The following is a 19,164-nucleotide window of genomic DNA, read 5'->3' as shown; positions in this document are numbered from 1 at the left end:
GTTAAACAGCACAGGCGGGGACACTGTGAGCAATCTGTTTAAAAGGGAACCCACGAAAAAAGAGGGTTCTTTGAGGACACGGATGCTGGGCTGTGGAGACCTTGAATTCCAGGGTGTATATGGTGGAAGTGAGACCCACCAAAGCTTTAGAGCAGAGGAATAGTGCAAGCCTCTCAGAATTAGGGAGGTCTGGTGGTGTGGACCAGTCTGGAGACCTACTGTGATGGCATGAGGTAGAGACAAAGAAGAATTGGAAAAGCAAAACATAGATCTATTTCAGGAGAAATCTGAAGAAACATTTTTTGAATTAAAGTATATTTGAGGCTCATTGCATATATCATTTTTGTTCCTCATATCCAAATCACTTACCTGTCTCATTTTATGCATGAATGAACAGGCTGAACATATAGCAAATAACTGCAGTATTAAATCTGTCAATTGGATTATATATACAGTTTTCCAAGTTATGGGGGAAACAAATACTCCCTCCTCCAACATGTGTTGAGTACACAGTAGTTGCTTAAGATATGTTCATTGATGTTTAATATAAATTACTCTTCTAAAATTAAACTTAAGTAATTAGCTAAGTTTTGGAGCCAGGCACAGTGACCTTCACCTATAATCCCAGCAGCTCAGGAGGCTGAGGCAGGAGGATGGCAAGTTCAAAGCCAGCCTCAGCAACTCAATGAGGCCCTAAGCAACTCAGTGAGACCCTGTCTCTTAATTAAACATATAAAAAAGGCTGGCAATGTGTCTTACTGGTGAAGCACCCATGAGCACAATCGCTGGTACCCCCCAAAATAAATAAATAAAAAGAAAATTAGCTAAATTCTCTATAGCCAGCTAAACTTATCAAAAACCAAAATGACCAGATAGTTAACTCAGACAGCATTTTGGTGGCAAAAGATATTATATGAAACAATACATTTACCTTTTCGCATCAGGAAAAATAAAGACAAGACTGTAAGAAAAAACCTTGATAAATTGGAATGTTCAGAGGATTTTTATATTTAACATGTTTTACTGAATCATAATTGTGACTATGTTATTAGGGCCTTAGTTTGAATTGATAGATTCTACTGGATAAGAAGGGAATGAGGAAACCAATAAAATTAGTATTATACTTTCCCGTCAGCCAAAGTTCAGACAGACACGCTGAATACATGTGTCACTTACATATTAAGCTGCGTGAGATCTGGTTTAAATAAACAATCAAATGGAAAATTAGCTAAGTAATTTCAAAAGAAGAAGAAAAAAATAGTCAGTTAAGCAGTGCAATGAAGCTTGAATAGATCAGAAGAAACTGAAGCCCCGGCTCGGTAGATGCCGATACTGGTTTGCATGGAGGAGTTATTTTGCTAAAAGGAAGTAAAACCGCTTCATGAAATGTGTTGTCCTGTGATATGAGAAGCACTGGGCCAGTGCACGAAAATGGAAATGTGTCACTGAGGTTCTGAAGAAAGTTTCTTTAAAAAAAACAACATTTTTTTCTGCAGTATACTTACTGAGAAATTCCAACAAAGCCTAGTCTTTTTGGCCTATATTTTAAACAATGATTGAGGCAGCAGCAGGGGGGAAAAACATACATCAGTTTTTCATCCGATAAATACCTCAAAACTAAAAAAACTGATTTAAAAAGCATTCTATTTCTGGAATATTTTTGGATATTTTTTGTTATTTGGAAATCATGCCATTTCAGAAGACTAGTCACATATTTTAAGGTGTTTACATATTCAATGTAAAATATTTTGAACCATGATGACACTTCTTAAATTCATATTTTTAGAGCAAAAAGATATTTTTAAGAACAAAAAAAATTCTGCTTTTTACGGCTGAAGTTCTGCTGTTTTTAACATATTGTGCCAGCTAGCATTTTGGAGCCGTATAATAACCATTTCTGTTTCCAGCCACCAAATTGTTATTCTTTTGGCATAATATAGATTCAGGAATGCAAGACTGTGGATCCTAAACCAGTGATATAGAAACCTATCATTTGAAAATCAATGATGAATACATGCGTGTGGTTTACTGCTAAGAAGAGCCTGCATTTAAACCGGCTGGGCAACCGCAGACTCCTCCTCACTCAAAATGCTGCGGCCTGTGTGGAGGCTGTTGTCCCACCTTAAGATAAATTCACCAGAGAGAATGGTCTCATTTAAATTCAGGGGTCGGGAGGTGGGAAGCTCCACCTCTCAACAGCCTTCTAATATACAGATTCAACCTTTCTTCATGCTGTGTTTTAAAATTACCCTCCTTCTGGACAATTATCAATTTAGACGTGACTGTATGCAGATGTCACATTCTTCTGACCACTTAAAAGCACAAAAATTATAAAGCATGAGTGAATGGATTTCCTGACTACAGATTTTATATATATAAAAAAAGAGGTACAGACCAACTGTACAGTTAAATGAAGCTTTTATAGTTTCATTTGATTAAAAATATCATTTCATAAAAAAAAAACGCAACTCACACATTCACAGTATAACTTACATAAAGGAATCTATCTCTACTGGCTACAAGTTTGTAAACATTAAAATTAGTGTAAATACTCCAGGACTTCAAATATGGTGTTAGGAGAAAAAACTTTTTTTTTTTTTTCTTTCCATGGTTAACTTGCAAACACTTGTCCCCCCCACCACTTTTATTTACTCCTATTTTAAGAAGCTGTAAATTCAAAGAACATATTCCTGGCTTAAGATATTATGAGGAAGGCGTTTTGCCTTGTCTTACAGAGCTCAATTGAGCATGGAGCTCTCTTTGAGCCCGTGGCTCTAAAACTTCCTTTTATTTGGATGTTTGGGCATTATGAGTCTTTTCATTTGTTGTTTCTTTTCCAAGACTTTCAATTATAAATACAAGCACATAAAACTAAATAAGCACAAAATTGAAACTAGTCCTTAAGGATCGTGTCTAATTTTTTCATTGGCATAATCTTTTAATCTCACAAATTGCCGACTTTGACCATTCCTTCCGTTCTTCCTCCATCTCCATGCCCAATGAATCCCAAATCTTGCTACTTTTTCTTCAAGTTACTCATTAACATTTTGAAAATGTTAAATTCAAACATTGAGGGTCTCTTCTCTTTATGATACCTATCTCCATCTTCATTGCTTCCATCTCCATTTGACTGCTTTTCAATAACACCCCATCTGGTCCTGTGGTCCCTAGTTAGGGATTCTTCACCAGTCTCTAAGATGGACTTCAGGAGAGTGTGAACTCCCTACAGCTATATGCAACTTCTGTGATTATATGTGATATTAACCGGTCTACCCAGGGGAACCTTTCTAAATTACCACTTCCAGCATATTACTTTTTCAAATAGCATTTAACACAGTTGGGTCAGTGCCCTGTCTGGCTCTCAGGACTGTCACAGTTGACCCACTCTCTCTATCTAATCCAATTTCCAATGGCCAAAGTCAGGTTGACAGTCCTCTGAATATGCCCTAGTCTTTGCTCTAGCAGTTCAATAACTGGCAGTGTTCACTTTCCTGTTTAATTCAAATTCATCTTTTAAGGATCAGTTATAGTTCCAACTCTTTCATGATGCCTTTCAGACAACTTCAGCCCACACTGAACTCACTCTCCTCTAAACTCCTGCTGCAATTAGAGGCAGGGATACTGTACAAACTACTATGTCTTTAAATGTCTCATTGCTTGGAAAACATACAGAGGAATTATTTAGGAATGGCACTGAGAGTTGACTTACTGAGGGAATCTGAGAAGAAAACTGAAAATGTGAAAAGTAACTTGTTAAATTCCAACACTGAAGGTCTTTCCTCTTTTTTAAAAAAATATTTTATTAGGTATTGACAGACCTTTACTTATTTATTTGTTTATATGTGGCGCTGAGAATCGAACCCAGTGCCTCACACGTGAGGCAAGTGCTGTACCACTGAGCCACAACCCCAGTTCCAAGGGTCTTTTCTCTTTATGCTACTTGCAAATTTTTTTCTATTTTAAATCATCATTGTATATTGGTGGCCAAGTCCACCATTTGAGACAAAGTTTTTATCAACCATATAATATGTAAAAGAGGAAATGACACAAGTGCTGTTCTATGAAATTTGTTTATAGAGAGTTAACTGAATTTCCTTTTTTACTTATCATATCTGTTAATTATTTCAGGCACATTACCTTAGCTACTGTGAACAGTAGCAGAATCAAAAGGCACAAATTTTTCCTAACAAAGATGAAAACTTTAATGAGACACTGAACTTTTCTTCTACAATGACAAACATTTAGTGTCATAGGTTGTCTCAAGACAAGTCTCAACAGTAATTAATTCACACAGAACTTTTCATCAAAATATAAGCAACCTAGGAAAAAGAATGGCAGGAAAGTGGCAACTAAGAGTGAGTAGAATTTTATTAGAAGGTTCAGAAAGAGACTTCTCAGAGAGAGGAAACACAAGACAGGACAAGAGCAGAGCAACTGTGTTCGAGAACGATGAGCCTCCTATGAAGATGAAACACTATATGTTTTAGAGTATGCAGCCCTCAGGAGTTGGACAAGAAGGCTTGGCAAGCTCTCAGATTATGTTCACTTTATACTGTAGACTTTACAGTAAACTTGTACCAAACTTTATGCTATAGAAAATGAGCAGCCAATGATAACTTCTCAGTGGTTAGTTTTATTAAGTGTGTATTAGGGAAATATCTATAGTGGCAGTGGAAATCAGAACTTAAAAGGGATTAGACTGCAATTAGGGAGGCTAATTAGGATGCACCAGACACAGGACACATGTGGAGTGAGATCCAAATGCAGAGAGGGAAAGATTGACATGGCAGTCAAGAGCAAGTAGGAAAAGGAGGGTACAGCAGATAAATTCAGGTGCTAATCACCAATGTCTTCAACATAGTTCCTTCAACCCTGTGGAGCCTTAGCCTTCTAAATATAAATAATTAAGTAAAAGAAGCATAAAAGTAATCTGAATCAGAGACTCTCAAATACTCATTTGAGGCAGGTGTTGTCAACAGTATTAACAACAGTATTAACAACAGCAACACAGTATAGTACAACAGTATTAACAACAGCAACACAGTATAGCTTTATTTACCAATGACATTAAAAAAAACATCAAGCATGCACATTAACTGTCCCAAATAGTACCTGGTAACTAGTAACTGCTGTGTAACTATTTGATATCATACGTGGATGTAAAAGACCTTTAATCACAGGATAACCCTGTGAGATATTGAAAGTATCCTTGTTATAAAATGAAAAAAAAAAAAAAAAACACAACTGAGGAACAGAGAGGTCCAGTAACTTGCTCAACATCAAACAGCCATCAAATGGAGAAGCCATAATAGGAACTCAAGCAGTGTGTCCATGCCCTGAAGCTGAAATACACTGCATTGCTCCCTTGAAAATCAGTCATGCTCTGAGCTTTAAGAGCCCTCTATGTCTCATCTTATTTTAAAAGTACAGGATTACAGAGGAAAAGGAGAATAAATGAAATTCAAGACCAGGAACCAAAGACTTAAAGGTTCTCCTAAGTCAGAGGTGGTGTGAAAGTTTGAGGAACACTTGACATGGTCACTCGGGCATCATAAATAGAAGATACTGCACTCATATAAAGAGATACAGAATGGCAATGTGTCAGATCATAATTACGTTCTCCCTCTGGATAAATATTCACAATGAATATTTAAAATAAATAGGAAACATTGAGGCCACACTAAACACTAGAGCAACTATTTAACTTTGGTGCACTATTTACAGTAGATAATTACATATGCTTTTAAAGGCAGATTTCATAAAATTTTAGTTAATAATCTTCTCAGGACTAATAGAGGGTAAAGATGTTTATACTTGCTGTCAATTAAAAAAGACCAGCTTCTATCAGAACCACTGAACATGTTAGAAAAATGTCTGGGATTTTATGGTACCTGCTATTAGTCATCTGGAAAATAACTCATAATATATAGGCTTCTAAAATTGCTTTGTGTACTAATTTGTTAATGGTATCAGATTTGGGGGAGTTTGGAGCAAATTGCCACAGGAGAATGACAAGCTGAATACACAGTTGTACCTTTTATGTGTTCATCTGCTTTTACTTTAGCAAAATGTTTTACCCATTTCTTTTTCCTGGTGCTGGTAACTGAACGTAAGATTGTACATGTTAAGCACATGCTCTACCACTGAGGTTCAACCCCAGGCTCTTAGTTTTTCCTTTTATTAGTAAAATTTTGGAAATATTTACAGGATAGCATCTTGTTACATAAATGTCACATTCATAATAATGCTCACTACCAATTCATAATAATGCTCATCAATTTACATTTGACTTTGAAAAAGTTTTACAAGTTAGTTTTATTATCAGGATGCTATCTTGTATCTCAACTGAACCTACATCTTTTCACAAAAATTACTTTAATTATATATGGTAAACTTGCTTATACAACCCCCCACTCTATTGAAAATGACACTCTTAAACAATTTTTTTTAGTGGAAAATATGACCTTCTAGATTGCATTTTATATTTACTCTGCCATTTTAGAAACTATGTTACTCAGCTGTTGTGAATCACAATCAATTCTTTTTCTTAAAGGGAGAAGGCGATCATTTTCATGGATGGTTCTAAGAGAAAAGGCAACCACAATTGCCTTTCTGGCTCTGGGGTCAGAAATCTGGAAATGATGAAAATTTCAACAAGACTAATATAGAAGGGAGGCAAATCAGATCTGATTCTTATCTTGCTAAAGACTCCTGATTATAGATGCTTACACACAAAATCAAGTCTCCACTCTTTCTAGGGGTTTCGGGGAGGGAGGGCGGCGAGGAACCAATACTGTAAAATATGAGATAGTGAAGAAATTCCAGCAAAACCTCAGTACCTTCTGTGGTGTGTTCTTAGAAAAAATACCCAAGATCCACTAATGCCAAGGCTATTCTTGGCGGGACCAGTTCAGGGCCAGCTGACATTCGAAAAAGAGATTAACCTCTTCTGCTTAACCATGTTACCTGATAACAGAACAGAGCATTGCACATTTCACATCTAGCCACTCTGCTTAGTGATCTTTTGTACATTAACAGTCTGTCTGTCAACTGAATACTGAACTTTGAACATGCACACATATTCTAAGCTCTAGAGAGGGAAGCAGAAGCTCAGAACTGTTACTTATCACTAAGTTGTTTTTCCAAAAGATTGAGAGTCTGTGTCATAAAGTGGGTTTATGTTGGCAAGCCACTCTCTCATTTGTTCTAGTACTCATGAGGGTCAGGCAGTATCACCCCAACTTTTGATAAATGAGGAAATTGAGGCCTTGGGAGCTTCTGTGTCAAGACTGAGATCTCCCTGTCAGCAAGTGGGAGAGCTTTGATATGAATCCAGAACACAGGGTCCCACTGAGTTATTACAAAAGCCAGATGTCTGAGACTTAGCATGCCTCTGTATTTCTCCCTCTCTCTCTTAAAAAAAAAAAAAAGCTCCATTTGCAAATAAGGAAGAAATGGACAATCTGATATTTCCAGTGCACAAAATATCCTTCTGCTTTGCATACAGATTTACTTAAGGGATACTTTTTAATTGCACCATCAAAATGATATTGAACCTTACTATCTTTAAAAAATTCCACTTAGCAATGAGTGATGGATTTATGACTCATTTAATTGTTCACTCCTTGCGATTTTGGGCCTGTCTCTGCTAAAAATGAGGGGGTGTCTTCATTATTGACACAATCGCTCATTCTTTCAGTCATTTTTCTAAACAAAAATATTGAGACAGTATAAATTAGAGAGAACGTGACAGAAGAGAAAGAATAATTACTTGTGGTTTTAACATTTACACAACTGCTTTGAACACATCAGAAGTTCATAGCGTTCAAAGTGAAATGTGTTGCACTGAGCTGTGCTGCTCTCATGTTCTGCCTCAGAGTGATGGAAAAGTCTGCTTCACTCCCACCGTTAAGGACAGAGGGCCGCACCAGATAGCTCTTGGAAGCTGACCAGTGTGTGCTCATTGTACACTTAACTCATATTACTGGAACTGCATTAAACTAACCTTAGTTTGGTTAGAAAATAAAAAATATAGGTAATTCCCATAATAACAATAGCTATCATTTATTAACAAGTGCTTACATTGCAGCAGAAACTGTGTTGGAAGTTTTATATCAATTATCTCACTGAATTCTCACAAGAATCCTGCAAAATGGGATTCTCACAGACTTTCTGAAGGCAATACTGTTCTCTTTGAAATAACTTGTATATCATATATTCTCCTTGATTACTATATTATCCTGAATATCTGCCATTAGAATATTTTCCCAAATTACTGCTTGAGCAAAAATTCTGTTCCATGCTTTCATTGTTTTCATTACATTGATTAATACCAGTAGTAACTAAAGGTCCCTTTTTCATGACTGTTATATAAATTAATGTTTGTGGGCTGGGGATGTGGCTCAAGCGGTAGCGCGCTCGCCTGGCATGCATGCAACCCAAGTTCGATCCTCAGCACCACATACAAAGATGTTGTGTCTGCCAAAAACTAAAAAATAAATATTAAAATTCTCTCTCTCTCTCTCTCTCTCTCTCTCCTTTAAAAAAATAAAATAAATTAATGTTTGCACACACAAACGGATGATGGACTTCACTTTGCTTTACCACTATATTACAATAGCCTATATTAGTATAGCAGGGCTCCCTCCTCCACAGACTTTATATACAACATTATTAGTTCTTTATCATAACTGGAAATGGTAAGTGAACTCTAAGTCCAAGAAACTGTGAAAGGAGGGCACAGTCTCTATGATAACATGAAAATACTGGGTTCAGTTAAAACAACAGAGTGGAGAAATTATAAACCCAGGAACTACTTAGCACCCTATGGGGACATCTGTAGATTATAAATTCAAATTGTTTCATGGAGGTTCTGGTACAGTACACTTAGTTTTCTTTAAAGTAGCTAATGATATCTCAAATATGAGTCTGTATCAGATTATATACTCTTGGAATTGAAATTCAACTGAAATACACTAAGTTAAGTCTAACTGCAAAATTTAAGTGATTGGCAAAAGTTTATCTAAAAACAGCAAATTATACTCTTGGCTGACAGCCTTGAAGCCTCAAGTGAGAAAGTCCCTGGTAGGTAAAAAACTGATTTCCAAAAGAGGGGTTTTTTAACCACATTCCTCCTTCAGCATCTGCTATCTACTTATGCACAATTTCACATTGCTGATGATTATGAAAAAAGCTTTTTTATGTGTTATCTCTAAATAAAATCTTATGGTGATGCCAAAAATAGGGAATAGAGAACCCAGTAGTACACAGGGAGGAAAAAAATGGTTGTTGTGAGGAAGAAAAACGACAACTTTGAGTAAAACTCATATTTAGAGAAGAATATTAACTTCTTGAATTTAATATTAAAAACAGACAAAATTTTATTATCAGTTACACTCTTACAGTAAATCAATATGCTATGAACAGAGAGACAATTTTTACCTTGATTTACTGAATATAATTGACAGGTAGGTGAGTAGAAGAAATATATGGTGTGGAAGCGGGCATGGTGACACCCTTCTGCAATCCCTGCTACTCTAGAGACTGAGGTGGGAGGATCCCTTGATTGCATAAGTTTGGGATCATTCTGGGCAACACAGTGAGACCCTAGCTCAAACAAACCAAAATACATGGTTTGTTAAGTTGAAAATATGACAAACAAAGGGCTATAAAATCTGCTTCTATACTCTCCATAAAGTTTAATTTGAGATTTTCTTTCTCCCTCTGGAAATCAAAGTCCTTAGGCATTAAGTCCAGAGCAAGAAGTTGAAGGCAGGTTTTACAGTATCCTGAGTTGACCTGCAACTTCTTTCATTTGTCTTCTCTTTGACCTGCCTTTGCCGCACTGACAGCAGCCCCCACAGAATGGCGTCAAGGCACTACTGCTCTGTGATTTGCCAGGGATTGTAGATGGAAGCGGACACTGACTTTCTTGGCAGTTGGCTGCAAAACACATGCTCCATATCACCCAATGAGAAGACTAAGTGGTTTTTTCCCCCCTTTAAAAAATCTAGATGACCTTGGGTTGGGTTAAAACTCTCAGTGTTACTTAATTTCATAGATAAAAACAAAAATCAATGCTATGTATTTTTATTCACATTTTGGGTGAACTCCCAATGTAAAACAGGATAAATTCAGAGTTTTCTTTTTTTCTTTCTTCCATAAGAATGAATACAACTATTAACCCAGTTTGTTTTGTTTTTTTCATTTTCAGATTAATAATATTTTTCAAAGGATGATAAAAATGATATCTGTATACTAACAATTAGTTTTCTTATCAAGAAAAATTAAATGGCATTCTTTTGTGTTTATGGAATATTATAACCTAAATTTGTTAGGCAATAAAAGAGCAAACTTGTTAAAACCAATATTTTTAGTCTAAATTCTTAAACATTTTGTTGATATTTTAAACCATTGAGAAATGGGAGGAAGTCTTTCTGGTGATGAGAAAGTCAACCCAGAGCCAGGTATGGTGGTACACTCCTGTACCCCAGAGGCTCAAGAGGCTGAGGTAGAAGGATCACAAGTTTGAGGTCAATCTCAGCAACTTGGAGAGACGCTGTCTCAAAATAAAAAATAAAAAGGGCTGGGAATGTAGCTCAATGGTAGAGCACCCCTGGGTTTCATCCCCCGCTCCCCAAAATAAGTCAGCACAGCCAAGAAATTTCTGATAGGTGTTCTAAAATACTTGCAAAACGGTGTTATCGGTACAAAAAAATTAAATGTTATATGATCATTCCTCTCCTTACTTAGTTCTATGTTGTAATATGCTAAACTTTCTTTCCAATGTTAGATAAATCAAACTGCTTTATGATTATATAATCATAACATCATGGATAATTGAATTGCAAAGGTATTTGTGCCCATTCATATGTAATTGCTAAGTTCAAAGGTACTAAGTCATGAGAATGTCTTGCTAGATGGCTTTTTTTCCAGAGCCTGGAAGCCAGGTCTCCCTGTTTGCCGTTTGGTATACACAGAAGTATGTTGCCACCATCAAGTCTCCAAGTATTTAGCTGATATAAATTAAGCATTCCAGAAATGACAATGCTTGACAACCCAATGCATAAAATAGTAAACAATTAACAATCAAAATAAAGAAACAGCTGTTAGTTTTTTTATATAAAATTATGTCTAATTTACAATAAATGCTAATTAAAATTATTAACCAATATACATAAATCTCCTTTGCCTCATCGTCAAACAGCTATGTAGAGCTTGGCGTGGTGGCACATGCCTGTCATCCCAGCTGACTCAGGAGGCTGAGGCAGGAGGATTGCAAGTTCTAGGCCAGCCTCAGCAACAATTAGCATAACCCTATCTCAAAATAAAAAAATAAAATGAAAAGGACTGGGAATATAGTTTGAAGGGTAAAGTGCCACTGGGTTCAATCTCATCCCCGTCCCCCATACAAATAGCTAGGTAGATTGTAAAATTCTGTAAAAATTTCGAACACTAAAGACTTTTCTTCTTCCTCTGTCTTATTCCTTTCTAAAATATCAACCATAAATCAGTAGATATTGTACACACTGGTACTTTCTACTTAACAAAAGGCAACCATATTATCAAGGTGAAAACAGGGCACTATTAGGGTAGTGCATAACCCAACAAGGCACTGCTGTGCTAATGGTTATTTCCATCAAATCTAATGATTACAATAGCTCAACAGAACTTGATCTTACAATCATCAATAACCACTCAGATTAGCATGTTAAAAGCTTTAATGTACAGAGATATGACAAAATGTAACTTTAAAAGCACTGACTTCTCACTTTGCTTGTTGGGATGAAAGGATTAAGTAGTAGAGGAATAACTGTCAATTGAATCCTAGAAATGTCACTGCTACTAATGCATTATAATGACTTGCTGTATATATCCTGTACCAAGAGCACAAGCCCATCTTGGTACTTCTTCATTACTACTTGCTTTCATTTTTGAAATTACTTCAACTTAAGCGATAAGAACTTCATTGCTTTAAGATACCAACCTGCATTTAATTTACTGCTATGTATCAGCTTTTCAGGTTTTCTGTTATATTAGAGAAGATAGTAAAACCTTGCCTTACTGACCCATTTGCTCTCCATTTCATCAAACAGATATTCACTATATACAATATTAAATACATTATTTTTATAAATTACAGATCAAGGGTATATCATTTTGTTTTTAAAATTACATCATTTATTTAAAATGTTCTTCCTGCTTTACATCAATACTCTTTAAAACTTCTATGTCTAGAAAATATATGTTTTATTTAGCTAACATTTACTGAGTATTGACTATATGTTAACCCTTATACATTGAGCTAAGAATACAAACTAAGACACAGTTGCCCCCAGAGATCTGTGTCCAGGAGAGACATGCCCAGACATTGCAATTATGATGCAAGGTGATATGTACCATTAGTACAGACTGCCACAATTAGTACAGAGAAGAAGTGCATAACTCCTCTGGAAGAGCCAGGAAAGGATTTCCTGAACAGCTGAAATAAAATCTGAGCAATGACAAACAGTACTCAGTAGCCCAGAGCAGGGAGGAGAAGGCATAGGTAAGTGTGAGCAGATTTGACACCATTTGTGAAGTGGACCACAGTAGAGAGTTAAGAGCTTGGACTCCAGTCAGGATGATGCCTGAGTTCTATTTTGGGCAATTGTTTAATCTCCCCTTGCCTCACTGGACCCATCTATAGAAAGGGTATGACAAGAGTTTCTACTTAAAAGAATCTCTATGAAGATAAATGAGTTACTTCTTTTGGCAAAACAGATAATAAAAGCAATTTAAATGTTTATTATTAGTAGAGCTGAAGTGCAAGGTTCTTGATGACAGTGGCAGAAGAGAAGTTAAGATTGAAGAATAGGAATGGGTCACAGATAAGAGGCTTTTGGTGAATTGCAAAAGACCTGGGAAGCCACATGCTGAATTTTCAGGATGTAAAGGCTTTGAGAAAGATCAATTAGTCACAGGGAGACTGAAGAAGAATGTAATGTGAAGCAGAGCACTGAATTAACAGGCTCTGGATACATCCCTGTGGCACTGGTAGAAGCCTGAACCAGGGCAATGGGATGGGAAAGAAGAGGGGTAGATTTAGAAAACACCTGGAAGAGAGTTGGTAAGGTGTGGCTCACAGCATGACAGGATAACAGAGAAGAATGGCTTAGTCAACTGACTGGGGAAAGAGGCTACACTTTATGACTGAACTGAACTGAAAAGGAGAATGCTTACCTTTTTGGTCTTTTGATTCTAGGCACATAATAAATGTTGAACTCCCTTCCTTCCTTCATGAAACTATTCCCTTTTTACAATCTGATATGACTTGATTAAAAAAAAAAACTTCAAAGGCTAAAAAGCATTTAGTTTGATTGCAGAATTGCCACTTGGACTTAGAGTTTCTAACTCTGAGACCTTGAATTTAAATGAGAATATTAAAAAATTGGGAGCTATTTTGCCTTAATTTTCTTTTTTTTGAAAATGCAGACACACTCTGGCTGATCTTGTTTCCCTCTAGTGTTGTGAGATTCTTTGACATCAGCACAGATATATTCTGCTTCAACATATGATACTGGTTGGCATGTGAAAGAAGAGGAAGAGGGCTGAGTTTATGGGCAAGATGTGACAGCTAAGCTCAAGACCAAATGACATCTGTAACAGGTGTGCCTTGACACCATGTTAGAAAGAGCTTCTTCCTCTCCTTTTAAAAAGTGGGTAAGTAACTATATACAACTGTGGAAACTATATTCTCACAGCTATAAGATACAACCAAGACAGAATAATTATTGTCATTAGGATGGAACAATTGTCTTTTTCTTTTCTTCTATTTTTGAATTAAAAGAGTCTCATGCCTACAGCAGAGGTCTGAGGTAGAAAGATGCATTTGTTAAACTCCTGAGACTTTGCTAGTGGAATAATGCTATAGCCTATATGTGGCAAACTTTTATGCTTACAAGATGGAGGGTCTTCTCTCTCCCTGGAGGGCCAATCAACTTAGCTGACTGTCAGGGAACTGACAATGACAGCAGCATTGAACAATCAAACACTTTAAATTTTCAACATAGGATTCTAAAGCATTCTAGCTACTAAGCAGTAATAAGAGACTACTTCCATCAAAGCTGTTCTCCTCTACATATTTTTTTGTTGTAAGTTTTAATAACTTCCATATCTACTACTGACTGTTCCTATATTCTCAAGCAAACTGGTGCATTGAGATATTAGATAAATCATCATAACATCTAAGGAATTTTTCTTACATTATGTCTTGGTCTTTGTGACCACCCAATTCTTGGTCTCCACCCTTCTCTTTAAGCATAGTGTTTGGCAGAGACTTGAATCCAGGAAACACAGAGGTCTGGATTTAATATGGTTCTCTAATTTTGAGACAACAAACTACAAAGTCTTTTTTCAGGTGAAAAAAAAAACATATCCTTTCTAGAGTCCAGCAAAATAACTATTATTAAGTTTACTCACTAATTTGCCTCTAATTTTCAATTTTATATGTAAAATTTTATATATAAAATAGGAAGTTAGAGCTATTCATCCTGTTAATTCATTATTATGTAGTTCAAATTCTTTTTCTTCATCATTCATCAAATTAGTAAAGAACCAATACCAAAGAGGGAGAAACACTACCCCCAAATGGACATATTTATCCATTTGTATGCTTTTGTATGCCCATTTTCTTTATCTTTTTTCTTATAATTAGTAGGCTATTATACTTGACCCTGGTAAAATATTTTAATTAGGTTGTCCATGGATATTTCAATAAACTTGAATTTTTTTTGACATTTCAAACATAACCTTGTGCCATTCATGCATGCCCCCACTATTTAAAATGGATAGCATGTTCCAGCTGCAGAAATTACCATGGTTACTTGTTATGCCAATAGCAAACTACAGATGGCATTTAAAAGTATTGTGCTATCTTGCCTCTGCATTGAAAATAGCATTTATATCTCAATAATCACAATATCATGAATTATACAGAAAACTGTGGCTATGAGACAACTGGCCATGGTTTAAGAAGTTCTTAAGAGCTAACATATATTTAAGAGTTTTTTGGGGGGGTAGATTACGTTGATGTTCTCTGAAAACTCATTTTAATGTTAAATTTGGTTTTATTACCAGATTGCTGAATTGTTAAGATCTTATTCCCTTCTTTTCTTTATTCACTGTTCTTTAGAAATGAATAGGATTTCAGTACTTCTTTTGGGTGGAAAATGATTCACTTTTACTGTGAAATGATTAACAGAGAACACACAAAGTGTAACTTGCTAAAGGGACTCTTATGTGTAGGAATAGTATCTAGGATTAAGTTGATTTGTTTGGAGCCTTCAATTCTCTCACTGACCAGATGAACCCTTTAATAAGGACGGTTCTAGTTAATAAATAGTTTTCTTCTAAGTTATTATTTAACCACTCGTGCTTCAAAAAGTGCTTTAGAAATTCTTGGGGCCATTTTCCCATGCCTCTCATAGACCTCTCAACTTTACTTTGTACAAAAAAGACTGACTTCCTGGCAATCTAGACAGTAACACACAGTGCAGTAGGGAAGTCCCTGCTTACCTGCGCTGGTGCCTGCACCGGACGTGAGGTCTCCACCCATCAGACCACCTAGGGATTAAGGAGGGAGATCAAAAGGAGAAAGGCTAAAGGCCCACAGAACAAGACACTTTACCTTTAGAAACCTCAGTATTTTGTCCAATCCTGAGAGTCATAAATTTGTAAAGTGCTACCTAAGTCAGATGGCTGACATTTGTTTTATTGTGACATGCTGTGCTCAAATGTTAAAAATACATTCAATCACTGACATTTTGCAGGATCTTTTTTTTTTCTAGGAAAGATTATATTTAAAAAATATCCAGTCTTTGAATAGTAGCTTCATTTTTATTATTTCCAAATCTAGGTCTTTTTTTTTACTGCCTATTCTTTATAGGCAATAAAAAATTAGATCCACTTTATGCTCAGAGAACCATGTAAATATATCCTACACCATATATGTAAATATATCTTTCATCATTAATTTTATGCAATGCTAATTGTCCAGAATTTTGACCATTTAGTAAGTCTACCCACATAAATTATACTGACACAATAAACATGTTTTCACAAAGTTAGGAACATATGCTTATTCACTGCTAATTTAAGCAAGTAGATTAACATTTGACAATGTTTACATATGAGAGTTGGGTTGTTTCAACAAAATGCTGAATATAATAATTTTAGTTTTTAAGGAATAAGATTTAACCAAAATATAATAGCAAAAATGTTATCTAGTTTTTCTAATTGCTTCTAAGTGATACTTTTTCATTATTAGTTGGTTCAGGGTTTAGAATTAGATGAAAATGTTCATTACTTTTTTTTGGGGGGGGGGAGTACAGGGGATTGAACGCAGGGGCACTCAACCAATGAATCACATCCCCAGCCCTATTTTTTATTTTATTTAGATTCTCACTGAGTCGCTTAGTGCCTTATCATTGCTGAGGCTGGCTTTGAACTCGCCATCCTCAAGCCTCAGCTTCCAGAGCTGCTGGGATTATAGGCATGCATCACTGTGCCTGGCTTGTTCATTACATTTTAAGAAAATATTTCCCATCAAATATTGTTTTGGAAATAAAATATAAAATTAAAAAAATGAGCATGAATTTATCAAATAGGAAATTCAACTTCATTTGAATATCTGCGAAAGGAATACATGTGGTTATTAAAATTCATATGAAAAATTTCAAACATATTGAAATATAGACAGAATAGCACAATAAAGTCCTTTGTACACATTTCCCAGACTCAGGATTTATAAAGTCTTCTAGAGGAAAAATTCTTCAGTGAATAAACTGCTTTAAATACAATTATATGTGCCTAAGATATTCTAAAATTTTCTTTATAAAGTGCTTTCTTAAAAATATAACATAAATATATAATGGTTTGCTTATGTGATTTATAAATATAATTACATTTGATGCTGCTTTTTCCAATACACACTGAATTAGTTCCCACTGGGAGTTTGGCAAATCAAAATGGTATTCTTCTGTCTAACTAAAAAGAACAAATTAAAAAAAAAAAAAAAAAAAAAGAGTATTCTTGCCTTCAAGTTCTTTCAATCCAGTGGGGAAAACAGACACATATTTGATACTGTAAATTGTAATGTATTTAGCTTGAGCTGAGTCCTAATAATGGTCAGACTTTCCCTGAGCAAAAATTTCACTTCTTTGTGACATTCAGAGTTGAACAACATTAAGGAGACATGTAGAGACAAATCTATGTCCAGTACACATGAGATGACATGCTCCTGACTTCATTTCTTTGTTTTTAGTTCACATTGCCTATAAAACATGCAATCCTATTATCTATATTTTTGACATTTAATTCTTTCTGGAATAAGGTATTGTATAAGTAAATAAAATTGGCCAAAATAATAAATCATTAAATGGGACAGATGCTATCAGAGAGTGCAGGGGCGGGTTTCACAGTAGAAGTGGCACCTTGGTAGAAAGAAGCAGGAAAAGGGCATTTTAGACAGGGGGACAGCAGAATGAGAAGTGTGTTGACAGGATTTTTGATATCCTGTCTGAGAAGTACATAGTTAAAATATGGTCATGTGCACCGGGCATGAAGGTGCATGCCTCTACTGCCAGAGCCTGAGGCAGGAGGATCGTGAGTTCAAAGCCAGCCTCAGCAACTTAGTGAGGCCCTAAGTAACTCAGAAAGACCCTGAGTCTAAATAAAATTTAAAAAAAGGCCTGGGGATGTAGCTCACTAGTTAAGTACCACTGGGTTCAATCCCTGGTACAAAAAAAACAAAAAACAAAAACAAAAACAAAAAAACCCAGCCATGTGAGGAGATAAATGACACCCTAAAAGACAAAATGTAGACTATGAAAGATTTCAAAAGATATGCTAAAGATTTAGGCTTATCAGATAGAAGACCTAGTAGGGTTGGATGCTAAGCAATGAAAGGATGAAGGCACATAACTAGGAAACCAAAGAATATCTCATAGAAAAAACAGCCTGGGCTTTGCCAAAAGGGGTTCCCTCCAATGGCTTGTTAAATTAAGTCCTTTTGAGGGCATACCTGTGTTACCTGCACTGGGAGGTCGATGTGTTACACCAGGAGACATACTATTCCTTTGCAGAGAAGGGTGAGCCAGTGGCAAAAGGTTTGGGTTTCCCAGTGAGCTGACGGGGTTGCTGTACACCAAACTGTTGTGGCTGGACACTGGGATGGAAACTGGCATCTCAAAGTTGGGAGGTGGAACAGCCTGTAGGAACAGAGACAAATAAACCCAAAAAAATGTAGGTAAGAAAAGAACAGCAACAGAAGCTCTCAAGTACAGGCAGTGCTTACTTTTCTAAGAAACATTCCAATTCCAAACCCCATGGTGTGCAGAAGACCATGAAGAAGTTGAGATCATAAATTGATTTCTTTAATATGCTCAGAGCTCTTTCTTTGCAACTATTAGAAAAGGTTTCGCTTTTGTTTAAAACAAAGCCCCATTTCATTAGACTCCATTGTCTTTGAATTCCATTCTATTAAGTAATAATTGTTCATTTGTGATGTCTGAATCTAGTGCCAGAAATGACTGTAAGATCAAAGGTACATGACTGTGATGACTTCACAGATAAAAAGGAGGATTAAAATGCAAACCAGAGCTTTTGGTTTAATTGCTTACTGAAGCATATTTATGCAGAAGTTTAATGATATAAAATCATCCCCAGGCATGTGAATAGCACATATAGTTTAATTATTATTTTAAAAAATCTGTCTTTTAAAACTAACTCTAAAAATAATAGGCATTTTAAGATACAGGTTTCAACAGAAAAAGTACCATTCAATAACTTGCATTTTAAAATGATAGCTCAGTAAATATGTTTCACATTTTGGTATATACATACTACTACTGACAAATGGCAAGATCTGTCTCCAACAAGACAGTTGGCAAATTTAGTGAACTGAAGCTGCATGGATGCCCAATTACAGTGATTCAGGTCTCAGTTATTGATATTTGGTATTATTTCTGCAACTGAAGAAAAAATATGGTTTATGCTTTTGCCTGCACTAATAGTTGTAAATACCCTTCCCTTTCTTTCTCTGTTTTTAGCATTACAGATGAAAATACTGTGTGAATTATTGCCAGAGGACTCATGGTGTCAGATCATATAGGATTCTCAATATAA

General features: G+C 35.8%; 1 protein-coding gene across 22 annotated transcripts in view; it reads right to left on the bottom strand.

The window, feature by feature from the left end:
* Mef2c (myocyte enhancer factor 2C) overlaps positions 1–19,164 on the bottom strand; it is a 164,255-nt gene that overhangs the window by 15,496 nt on the left and 129,595 nt on the right. For 16 of the 22 annotated variants that reach the window (XM_076857050.2, XM_076857041.2, XM_076857027.2 and 13 more), the window contains 2 exons: positions 18,062–18,248; positions 15,556–15,603 (listed from right to left, as the gene is read on the bottom strand). In XM_076857050.2, the coding sequence (XP_076713165.1) occupies positions 15,556–15,603; positions 18,062–18,248 (235 nt within the window). The remainder of the gene's footprint in view (positions 1–15,555; positions 15,604–18,061; positions 18,249–19,164) is intronic. The other 6 variants (XM_076857039.2, XM_076857044.2, XM_076857049.2 and 3 more) reach the window with 3 other exon arrangements.

This window comes from Callospermophilus lateralis, chromosome 5 (genome assembly GCF_048772815.1).
Source record: "Callospermophilus lateralis isolate mCalLat2 chromosome 5, mCalLat2.hap1, whole genome shotgun sequence".
Classification (NCBI taxonomy): domain Eukaryota; kingdom Metazoa; phylum Chordata; class Mammalia; order Rodentia; family Sciuridae; genus Callospermophilus; species Callospermophilus lateralis.
The sequence above is the reverse complement of the archived record's forward strand: the minus strand, read 5'-3'. Positions and strand labels throughout refer to the sequence as shown.